This window comes from Erpetoichthys calabaricus, chromosome 12 (assembly GCF_900747795.2).
Source record: "Erpetoichthys calabaricus chromosome 12, fErpCal1.3, whole genome shotgun sequence".
NCBI lineage: Eukaryota > Metazoa > Chordata > Cladistia > Polypteriformes > Polypteridae > Erpetoichthys > Erpetoichthys calabaricus.
Genome location: NC_041405.2, coordinates 153,549,176 through 153,561,466, shown reverse-complemented (window position 1 = coordinate 153,561,466; position 12,291 = coordinate 153,549,176). Strand labels below are relative to the sequence as shown.

At 46.1% G+C, this 12,291-nt stretch overlaps 2 protein-coding genes across 3 annotated transcripts in view; one reads left to right on the top strand and one right to left on the bottom strand.

Moving 5' to 3' along the window:
- rps28 (ribosomal protein S28) overlaps window positions 1–12,291 on the bottom strand; it is an 892,132-nt gene that overhangs the window by 852,943 nt on the left and 26,898 nt on the right. The gene's annotated exons all lie outside the window — the stretch shown is intronic.
- kank3 (KN motif and ankyrin repeat domains 3) overlaps window positions 1–12,291 on the top strand; it is a 131,669-nt gene that overhangs the window by 100,123 nt on the left and 19,255 nt on the right. For both annotated transcript variants that reach the window (XM_051934979.1, XM_051934978.1), the window contains exon 9: window positions 3,064–3,206. In XM_051934979.1, the coding sequence (XP_051790939.1) occupies window positions 3,064–3,206 (143 nt within the window). The remainder of the gene's footprint in view (window positions 1–3,063; window positions 3,207–12,291) is intronic.

The following is a 12,291-nucleotide window of genomic DNA, read 5'->3' as shown; positions in this document are numbered from 1 at the left end:
GTTACGCTTGTGGTTGGTGAGCAAGTCGAATTACGTCCGCCACGTGCCCTCTTTCTGTTCCCAGAAGCAGATCATAGAATGGTTTTAATAATTTACTTTCAAATAATGCAAAGAGTATGTGACACGTGTTTCTCCCTAATTCTGGGCTCATCAGGCGTACACACTCACTACATCCCCTCTCGGGAATCGAATGTCTATCGTCAGCGCCAGAGTTGAAGCCACTAACATTGTGGTCAGCAAGTCGGCTAACATCCGCCATGTGCCGTCTTTCAGTTGCGAGAAGCAGATCATAGAATGGTTGAAATTGTTTACTTTCAAATTATGCAAAGAGTACGCGACACGTGTTTCGATCTAATTCTGTGCTCTTCATGCGTACACACTCATTGCTTCCCCTCTCGGGAATCGAATCTCGAACGTCAGCGCCAGAGGTGAAGCCCCTAACGTTGCGCAACGGCGTGTGGTTCGTTTATACCTCGTGTCTTCTCATGAAACTTTTATCTCGCGAATATGTTATTGCAATCTGCAGCGGGAGCGTTTCTATAAACTTAATTTAAACTTACGTTTTACACGGTGCTTTGTTTCCCTTATGAAGATGCTTGTATGCTTCAGTCGCTCGCTTCTTATTGTTTCAAACCCTTCTCAATTGTTTAATGAATTTTTTGTTCTTCGCTGTTTGCGGCTCTTCCTTCATTTCTCCCTACTGCGTTCAGTCTTTTCACGTGATTACGTGGGAGGCGTGATGACGTGACACTCAACTCCGCCTCCCACGGCCATCGAGCTGCCGTCCATTACAGTATATTGTCAAAAAAGAGGTTCCAGTTATGACCATTACGCGTTGAATTTCGAAATGAAACCTGCCTAACTTTTGTAAGTAAGCTGTAAGGAATGAGCCTGCCAAATTTCAGCCTTCCACCTACACGGGAAGTTGGACAATTAGTGATGAGTGAGTCAGTCAGTCAGTCACTCAGTCAGTCAGTCAGTGAGTCAGTCAGTGAGGGCTTTTCCTTTTATTAGTATAGATAAATAGAAAGGTACTGTATGATAGTTAGATATGAAGGACACTATATAGTAGATTTATAGATAGGAAAGGCACTATATAGATAGATAGATGTGAAAGGCACTTATAATAATAATTAATTACATAGGGAAATCACCATATAATAGATGTGAAAGGCACTATATAATATATTTGACACATTTTATACAACAGTTGTGGAACGCAGCCTGGACACAGACAGACAGACATGTTTTAAGCACCACATACACGTTTATTTACAAGTCTACTATTTACAGTGAAGTGCACATCTCCCCAAAGCTCCCCCAAAGTCCAGGCCTTCCTCACACTCAATGCCTCTCTTCGCCACCTCCACTCCTCTCCTCCATGACCTCGTCCTACTTCTCTCCCGACTCCAGCTGCTGAATGAAGGGAGGCAGCCCCTTTTATAGTCACCCTGATGTGCTCCAGGTGCCTCCTGGCAATCTTCCACTGGCACTCCCCACTGTGGTGGAAGTACCGGCTCTGCATCCGGAAGCACTCCGGGTGTCCCTGAACCTCTTCCTCCCAGCACTTCCGGGTGTGGCAGAAGTGCTGAGGTCCAGGTCTCCATAGGCCCCGGGGCACCCCCTGGCGGTGACCACGGGCCCCCACAGGTTTTGAGCTTCAAAGCTCTGTACCCGTGGTCCCCAAAGCAACCAGGGCGGTCACCCCCTCGTGTTCTGGAGGAGGCGTAAGCCCTCCTCCGGTCCTCTTGGGTGTCCCAGCTGGGTACCACCCTCAGCCGTGTGCTACACAGTATAGATAGATAGATAGACACACACACACACACACACACTAGAATGACTAAAAAGTAAAATTTAAAATGAAAGAAACTTCTGACTTGTCTGAAAGTCCTCAGTGTTGGTGTGTCACAGACATAATGAGCAGCGTTGTTCATAATGGCACTCAGTTTTGTTTTATTCTTTTCTGCACTACAAACTCCAGGGGTTCCAGAATGTGTCCCATAACTGATCCTGCCCCTTCAACTAGCTTGTTGATTTGGTGGTCCTCTCTTGAAGTGACATCACCAGCCCAGCACACCACACTGGCCATCACACAGTTGTAGAAGATGTGAAGGATGTCACTCCCCACAGTAAAGGAGCACAGTCTCTTAATGAAGAAGAGTTTGCTCTGCCCTTTCTACTATAGCTCCTCTGTGTTATTAAACCAGTCCAACTTGTCATTAATGTGGACCTCCAAGTATTTATATGACTGGATGACCTCCACATCCACTCCTTCAGTAGTGACCTGACACAGAGGCTCTTTGGTGCACTGAAAGTCAATAAGCAGTTCCTTTGTTTTGCTGATGTTAAGTTGCAGACAATTCTCAAAGTCAACCCCCCGACTCCTCTTCTCTGTCTCATCCTCCTTTTCAATAACCTCATAAGTGCAGAATCATCTGAGAATTTCCACAAGTGACCTGACCTGCTGTTATATTTCTAGTCTGAGGTGCACAGAGTGAAGAGAGAAGCAGACCGGCCTGTTCCTTGCTGTGCTCCAGTGTTGCTCACACAGTCCGTGAGTCTCTCAAACGGTGGTCTGTCTAACAGATGGTCCATCATCAGGACACCTCAGGCTTCTATCTCTTAAGTGTACTCCTTACTTTTGCAGCTTAGTAAAACTAAATGCCTGTCATTAATAGTCAGTCAGTCAGTCATTATCCAACCCGCTATATCCATAACTACAGGGTCACAGGGGTCTGCTGGAGCCAATCCCAGCCAGCATAGGGCACAAGACAGGAACAAATCCCGGGCAGGGTGCCAACCCACCACAGGGCACACACACACACCAAGCACATACTAGGGACAATTTAGGATCGCCAATGCACCTAACCTGCATGTCTTTGGACTGTGGGAGGAAACCCACGCACACACGGGGAGAACATGCAAACTCCACACAGGGAGGTCCCGGGAAACAAACCCAAGTCTCCTTACTGCGAGGCATCATTAATAGTTGACTCTACCAAATACTTTAATTCTCATAATGTAATTAAAGCCATTTCTTTTCTATCTCCCCTATTGGCTCAGGTGTATGCTCTGTGGACCACCAGAACAAAGCTGGGTATACGGCCATCATGCTGGCAGCTCTGGCTGCTGTGGAGGCTGAGGAGGATATGTCCATTATCAGGAAACTCTTTAGCTTGGGAAACGTCAACGCCCGAGCCAGTCAGGTATGTAAACTTAACTTAGAAAGTCACAAACACAATCAGCATTATTACTCGTAGTTGAAAGAAAAAGAATTTTGCAGTACAGAACAACAGTGAAGTGCACCCAGTGGCCTAAAGCAGAAGGGCCAATCAGGCAATTAGGGCACTGGGATTTGGTGCAGGGCGGCACGGTGGCACAGTGGGTAGCGCTGCTGCCTCGCAGTTGGGAGACCTGGGGACCTGGGTTCGCTTCCCGGGTCCTCCCTGCGTGGAGTTTGCATGTTCTCCCTGTGTCTGCGTGGGTTTCCTCTGGGCGCTCCGGTTTCCTCCCACAGTCCAAAGACATGCAGGTTAGGTCGATTGGCGATTCTAAATTGGCCCTAGTGTGTGCTGGGTGTGTTTGTGTGTGTCCTGCGGTGGGTTGGCACCCTGCCCGGGATTGGTTCCTGCCTTGTGCCCTGTGTTGGCTGGGATTGGCTCCAGCAGACCCCCGTGACCCTGTGTTCGGATTCAGCAGGTTGGATAATGGATGGATGGATGGATGGATGGATTTGGTGCAGATGATGGAATTGTGGCTGAGGGAGAAGCTGAATGAGATATTGGGGGATTTGTTGACTTGATGAATCTCTTGTGCTTTGTCTGTACACAGCAAGATGTCTTACTATGTGATATAAGCATCCAATGCAGATATTTAAACACTCACTGAGCAAATTCTAAGGAACAACTGCTTATCCATGCAATTATCTAATCAGCCAATCAGGTGGCAGCAGTGCAGTACATAAAAGCTTGCAGGTTCAGGTCAGGAGCTTCAGTTCATGTTCACATCAAACACCAGAATGGGGAAAAATGTGATTTCAGTCATTTTAATCGTGGCAGGATTTTTTTTTTTTTGTCAGACGGGCTGGTTTGACAATTTCTGTAACTGTTGCTCTCCTGGGATATTCATGCACAGTAGTCTCCAGGGTTTACCCAGAATGTGTGAAAAACAAAAACCATCCAGTCGATGAGAGCGTTCAGAGGAGAGAATGGCCTGTTGGTAATCTGCCTGCTAGGCATTACCAATTTCAACAAAAGCTGGCTTTCACGTAGTAAAAAGAAAAACCTGTTTTAATTGCCGAAGTGGATTTTAAGGCCAGGTTAATAATACTTCACGCAACGCATGCTGCAGCGGACGCTCCTGCTACGCAAGCGTTGAAGTGTTTATACTTGCGCGCGTACTTTGCGTACATCTGGAGGAATCCACCAGGTGACGGTGTGAGATATTATTACGGTGAGAACAGGTTCAACTTCTCTGTGTTGTTAATTGCCCAGAACACCCATTAAATTCCGATGACACCTTACCGCAATATCTCTGAAACGGATGTTTATTGATTAAATCCTGGGATGTGTCCATTCCAGCAAGCATTGGGCACGAGTGAGAAACAATCCCTGGACGAGGACTCGGCTCATCGCAAGGTGAATGCAAGCACACACATACACTCACGTCATTTTAGCGGCACCAAATCTGCATATCTTTGAAAGGAAACTGGAGCACACTGAGGACACCCAGAAGGAAAACGTGTAAACTCCAGGCAGGGAATATCAGCGACGTGACTCCCTGCAAGACAGCAGCGCTACCGCTCCGCCACCGTGTCACCGCCATGTGTGTCACTATTAACAGTATTCATTATTTAAACGAAATTACCGATTTATCTGTAAAATGTAATATACATACTTTAATGCTTTTCAAACATGAAAGTGATATCAAATATAAATCTAAGGATTCTAAATTGTGCAGAGAGTTGGAATATCATACATTTAATGTGCTCAGTGTGGCGATCTATTGCTTGCGATCCGCTGCTGTCAGGAGCAGAGAAAGCCCTAGAAAAAAAGACTGCACAGAAGACGGTATGTGAGACTTTTAAAACGTATCGTGTCAGTACGATCGGGAATATGCGACGCTTGAATATAAAAGCACCACGAAGACATCTGTATGTCGGCATTTTGCTTCACCACATCGAACCATTTATCAAATATCGAAGCACGCACATCGATCTCGTAGGATCCTCAAAGCTGCTTTCTGTCACATGTAGATAGTAACCAGAGACTCTGACGTAACACTAGGGGGCTCCACCCCCTGCTCACTTTGCTTGCCAACCCCTGGTCTTGAGTAACACGAAATACATCCGATAGAGATTATTGTCTGTCTTGGTAATCGTCACATATGTATTATGTTCAGTGCCATGATATCTGTAGGTCTATGTAAGATATGTAAATGACAATAGCAGTGTAATTGTTATGTTATGTAGGTATAGATGTGCAGATCTATGCATGAGATATATTGCAGTGGTTATTATAATTTTAACGTTAACGTCACATGAATGCCGAACTCTTGAGATGGCAACATAAAGTTGTCCATGTCTAAATACAGGCTCAGAGAGGTAAAGGCTGACTCTGGTCTGTCTTTGGGATTTGTTGATTGCTATGGCAAATGCAGCTGTAATGGGAGATTGGCGTCGTTTAAGTGAACAGTATCGTTAGCAACCATTAATAATGTATCACTGCAATGTTCCTAACATATGCTGTGTAGTTTGGACGTTTGGGGATTCCGTCCGTATAATACGGAGCGTTCGTTTATTCATATTATACCTGTGGTATCGTGTGTGTGTTCTCTGTGGTTGTCGTTGTAGGCGCATGCGCCCTCCTAATTACAGTGGTGTGAAAAACTATTTGCCCCCTTCCTGATTTCTTATTCTTTTGCATGTTTGTCACACAAAATGTTTCTGATCATCAAACACATTTAACCATTAGTCAAATATAACACAAGTAAACACAAAATGCAGTTTGTAAATGGTGGTTTTTATTATTTAGGGAGAAAAAAAAATCCAAACCTACATGGCCCTGTGTGAAAAAGTAATTGCCCCCTGAACCTAATAACTGGTTAGGCCACCCTTAGCAGCAATAACTGCAATCAAGCGTTTGCGATAACTTGCAATGAGTCTTTCACAGCGCTCTGGAGGAATTTTGACCCACTCATCTTTGCAAAATTGTTGTAATTCAGCTTTATTTGAGGGTTTTCTAGCATGAACCACCTTTTTAAGGTCATGCCATAGCATCTCAATTGGATTCAGGTCAGGACTTTGACTAGGCCACTCCAAAGTCTTCATTTTGTTTTTCTTCAGCCATTCAGAGGTGGATTTGCTGGTGTGTTTTGGGTCATTGTCCTGTTGCAGCACCCAAGATCGCTTCAGCTTCAGTTGACGAACAGATGGCCGGGCATTCTCCTTCAAGATTTTTTGGTAGACAGTAGAATTCATGGTTCCATCTATCACAGCAAGCCTTCCAGGTCCTGAAGCAGCAAAACAACCCCAGACCATCACACTACCACCACCATATTTTACTGTTGGTATGATGTTCTTTTTCTGAAATGCTGTGTTCCTTTTACGCCAGATGTAACGGGACATTTGCCTTCCAAAAAGTTCAACTTTTGTCTCATCAGTCCACAAGGTATTTTCCCAAAAGTCTTGGCAATCATTGAGATGTTTCTTAGCAAAATTGAGACGAGCCCTAATGTTCTTTTTGCTTAACAGTGGTTTGCGTCTTGGAAATCTGCCATGCAGGCCGTTTTTGCCCAGTCTCTTTCTTATGGTGGAGTCGTGAACACTGACCTTAATTGAGGCAAGTGAGGCCTGCAGTTCTTTAGACGTTGTCCTGGGGTCTTTTGTGACCTCTCGGATGAGTCGTCTCTGCGCTCTTGGGGTAATTTTGGTCGGCCGGCCACTCCTGGGAAGGTTCACCACTGTTCCATGTTTTTGCCATTTGTGGATAATGGCTCTCACTGTGGTTCGCTGGAGTCCCAAAGCTTTAGAAATGGCTTTATAACCTTTACCAGACTGATAGATCTCAATTACTTCTGTTCTCATTTGTTCCTGAATTTCTTTGGATCTTGGCATGATGTCTAGCTTTTGAGGTGCTTTTGGTCTACTTCTCTGTGTCAGGCAGCTCCTATTTAAGTGATTTCTTGATTGAAACAGGTGTGGCAGTAATCAGGCCTGGGGGTGGCTACGGAAATTGAACTCAGGTGTGATACACCACAGTTAGGTGATTTTTTAACAAGGGGGCAATTACTTTTTCACACAGGGCCATGTAGGTTTGGATTTTTTTTCTCCCTAAATAATAAAAACCATCATTTAAAAACTGCATTTTGTGTTTACTTGTGTTATATTTGACTAATGGTTAAATGTGTTTGATGATCAGAAACATTTTGTGTGACAAACATGCAAAAGAATAAGAAATCAGGAAGGGGGCAAATAGTTTTTCACACCACTGTATGTCGGGTTTGACTATACTGTGGTTTGTGGACGTTTGGGGCCTCCGTACTTTCTCTGGGGGCGTCTGTACTATCCTGGGTTTTTGTCTTGCGGTGTTTTAGAAGTGCGTTGTAGGCGCCTGCACCTTATGTACTATGTCGGGTCTGACTATGCTGTGTAGTGTGGACGTGTGGTGTCGTGTGTGTGTTCTCTGTGGTTGTCGTTGTAGGCGCATGCGCCCTCCGTATTATGTCGGGTTTGACTATACTGTGGTTTGTGGATGTTTGGGGCCTCCGTACTTTGTCTGGTTTGACTGTAGGGCAGGACGCCGAGGCCTCTTGTGTGTGTTACTTCCGTGAGTACCTATAATATTGTATTACTGTAATGTGATTCAGATATGCTGTGGAGTCCGGATCTGTGGGGCGTCTGTACTATCCTAGGTGTTTGCGTGCGGTGTTTTGGAAGTGCGTTGTACGCGCCTGCACCTTCCGAACTATGTCGGGTCTGACTATGCTGTGTAGTGTAGACGTGTACGGTTCCGTATTCCTCCATCAGGTCTCGTGTCTGTGTGTTCTGTGGTTGTACCGTTAGTAATGTAACACTGTAATGCGCTTCACATATGCTGTGTACTCTGGACGTTTGGGGATTCTGTCCGTGTAATACGGAGCGTTCGTTTATTAATATTATACCTCCGGTGCCGTGTGTGTGTTTTATGTGGTTGTCGTTGTAGGCGCATGCGTCCTCTGTACTATCTCGGGTTTGACTATGCTGTGTTTAGTGGACGTTTGGGGACTCCGTACTCTCTCCAGTTTGATTGTGTGGCGGGACGCCGAAGCCTCTTGTGTTTGTTTTGTCTGTGAGTACTCATATTATTGTATTACTGTAATGTGATTCACATATGCTGTGGAGTCCGTATCTCTGGCGCTTCTGTACCATCTCGGGGGTTTGCCTGCGGTGTGTTAGACACGCGTTGTAGGCGCTCGCACCTTCCGTACTATGTCGGGTTTGACTATGCTGTGTAGTGTGGACGGTTAGGGTTCCGTATTGCCTGTGGTTGTTGCTTTATTTCGTATTTCAGTTAGTTGAGCTCTTTCGGTTTTGGTGGTGTATCAGAATTCGCTTGCAGTGGTTAGCTATGGTTCAGAAGCGCATTGCAGGCGATTGCGCTTTCCATACTATCTCGGGTTTGATTATGCTGTGTGTTGTGGACCTTTGTGGACTCCGTAGTATTTCTCGTTTCACTCTGGGGCAGTGGGCTGAGTCCTCTTTATTGTGTGGTTGTGTCGTTACCTATGGGCGCGTTGCCTCATTTCTTATTTACGTTAGTTGAGCTCATTCGTTTTTGAGCTATGACTCCTTCGTTCTCGGTGGATCAGACTTCGCTCGCTGTCGGCGCCTGCGCACTATGTCTCCTGTGCCGTGTACCTGCGTCCATGCCTTTCCGGTTTACTGAGACCTGCGTCCATGCCTTCTGGTTTACCATTCTCGGTTAGTAATATGGATTCTAACTTTTAGCACACTGCGCCCCCCGACTTTTTGCTGGTACTGCAACTCACGCACGCGTCGCGTTCATTTCTGAGGACCTGCTCAGAGGACGCGTCAAATGAACGCTGGGAACGCAGGGCAGCCATGATGCGGGCGCGTAGGCGTTCTGAGCGTGAAGTATAAACCAGCCCTAAGTACTTGCGCAGGTGCTTTACGTAAATCTGGGAAGATTCCACCAGGTGGCAGTGTGGGATATCATCACAGTGAGAACAGGGTCGGCTTCTCTGTGTTGTGAATTACATGAAACATTCATTAAATGTTTTGGACACCTTGCCACAATATCTCTGAAATGGATGGACGTTTAATGAGTAAATCCAGAAACCTTAGATCTATACTAGATATCACTTTCATGATTAAATGCACTAAATTATGTATATTGCATTTTACAGATAATTCGTTAACTTCATTTAAATAATGAATACCGTTAATAATTACACCGTTAATTGGAGCAGTAGCGCTGCTGCCAGGCAGGGAGTCACGTCCCTGGTGTTCCCTGCCTGGAGTTTGCATACTGGGTTTCCACACTCTGCTCCGGTTTCCTTCCAAAGATATAAAGGTTTGGGGATTTGTTGGCTCCAGCAGACCCCCATGACCCTGTGTTCGGATTCAGCGGGTTGGAAAATGGATGGATGGATGGATTTGGTGACGCTAAAATGATGCAAGTGTGTGTGTGTGTTTGCTTGTGTTCACCTTGCGATGAGCTGATGCCCCATCCAGGGATTGTTTCTGCTTCGTGCCTGATGCTTGCTGGAATGAGCGCATCCCTGGATTGATGGATTTAATCATTAAATGTCCATCTTTTTCAGAGATATTGTGGCAAGGTGTCCTCGGAATTTAATGTTTCAAGCAATTCACAACACAGCGAAGCCGAATGTTTTCCAACAGAGTGAAGCTGCCGGCTGCAGCTAGACCCTTCTCCATGTGTTCTCACCGTGATGATGTCTCGCACTGCCACCTGGTAGAATCTTCCAGATTGACGTATAAACAGTACTACACTTGCGTAGCAGTAGCGTCCACAGGACCAAGCGTCGCGTCGCAAGGGTCAAGAGAGACCTTCTGGGTGAAGCAGAATATCCAAAAGTCCCAAAGCAGACCTCCAGAAATGATGGAGAATCACACCGTGGCAGGACATTGGCACCACAGTGCAGTGGCGTAGCTAGGGGTCGGGCGGCGGGGGCGGTATTATTGGCCAAAAGGCTCAGTACAATTTGTGTGTAAGCAAGCAGGGCTCAGAAAAATATAACCCATGAATGAAAAAAAGTAAAATTCTCTGATTTTCATCTACAAATGCTACAAAAATAATTTTCAGACTGTCCTTCTGTGACGGCATCACACACAGCAGTTGCAATCTATGAGGTAATAATAAAAATGAACATAAACATTACACCGATAGTAATTTGTAGGAAGATAAACAACTAATTTACAATTTATAATTTCATTTCGTTTTCAATCCGAATGCGCTGTTCCTCTTCACAGAAAACATCGCCTCCTATCACTTGTACTCTACACTGGTTCTGGTTTCCGCAGCGTAATTATCTTCTATATTACTAAACGACAGTTAATTTATGCACGGCGGATGCACCGAAGTGCAATGGCACTGCGGCGCGGCGCCCCAGAGTCAAACACAGCGGCTTCCCAGAGTCAGTAGGTGGTGCCCAAACAACACAACCTGTAAACTACATTTGCTCTACTCCACTGTGCCAGGAGGCTCCCACAACGCGCTTCACACACACCAGAAGCAGAGACATCACGGCTCCACAATGAAAGAGCTCAACTAACGGAAATACAAAACGAGCCCGCATGTACAAACACAATGAACGAGCGCGCCCACAACGCGCTTTTGACACAGCACAGGCAAAGGAGGCACGTATCCAAATGGAGGGAGCTCAACGATTAGTAATACAAACAAGAGCCCGTATGGATAAAAACAATGAACGAAGGCGCCCACACAAAGAAACTGCTTTAGTTCAGATAGGATTATTGAATTAAATGGAAACTTTACCATGCCTACGACCTGTGAACTAAACCTGAGGTAAAGCGTGCACGCCAGATTGTATAGCCGCCCGGACGCGACCGCCAAACACCACCGCATATACGACGACACAGCCATAAAAAAACAAAAACGAGACTGCATGAAGAAAAACAATAACAGAAGCGCGTTGAAATAAACTATCCCAGGACGCACCCACCCTCCATGATATTTCATCACGCAGCGGCTTCCCACCGAGGCGCATACGTACTGCGCCGTGGCACACGCTCCAGAGTCAAACGCAGCAGCTTCCCAGAGTCAGTAGGTGGCGCCCAAACAACACAACCTGTTCACTACACTTGCTCTAATCCACTGTGCCAGTAATATAGATCACATAACGGTCACAGACTCAAACCCAGCAGCTTCCCCGACTCGGTGGCTGGCACACGAACACCACAACCTGTAAACTACACTTGCTGCGCTCCACTCTGCCAGCAGTCGGTGTCAGCAAAGGCAACGGAATCACGTCTCCACAAAACGAAACCGCTTTAGTACAGATATGCTTATTTAATTAAATGACATTTCCCCAGACGCACCCACCCTCCATGATATGTCATCCATCCAAATATCGGACGGAACAGAAACTGCTTGCCATTCTTGGATTCACGATTCTCTAGAGAATCGCGGGCTTACTTGTCCATATTACTAACCGAGAATGGTAAACCGGAAGACATGGACGCAGGTACGCGGCGATGGGACCATGAGACATAGTGCGCAGGCGCCTACAGCGCGCGCCTCATAAACCGCAAGCGAAGTCTGATCCACCGCGAACGAAGGAGTCACGGCCCAAAAACGAAAGAGCTCAACTAACGTGAATGAGAAATGAAGCAACAACGTGCCCATAGCTAACGACTAACGACATAGCCACACAAAAAAGAGGATTCTGCGCTGCACCCCAGAGTCAAACGGAAGAGGCTACGGAGGCCCCACAGGTCCACAAAGAGAGTACGGAAGGCGCAGGCGCCTACAACGCGCTTCTGAACTAAACGGCCACACTACACAGCATTGTCCACGCGCGTCTAACACACCACAAGCATAAACACAGATCCGGACTCCACAACATATGTGATTCACATTACAGTAATACAATATTAAGCACTTTACACATGGCTAACCGAGAATGGTAAACCACGAGCCCGCCTGGATAGAATCAATGAACGCAGGCGCCTACAATGAACTCTCCGTATTAAACGTACGGCATCCTCACACGTCCAAACCATATAGCATATGTGAATCACATTACAGT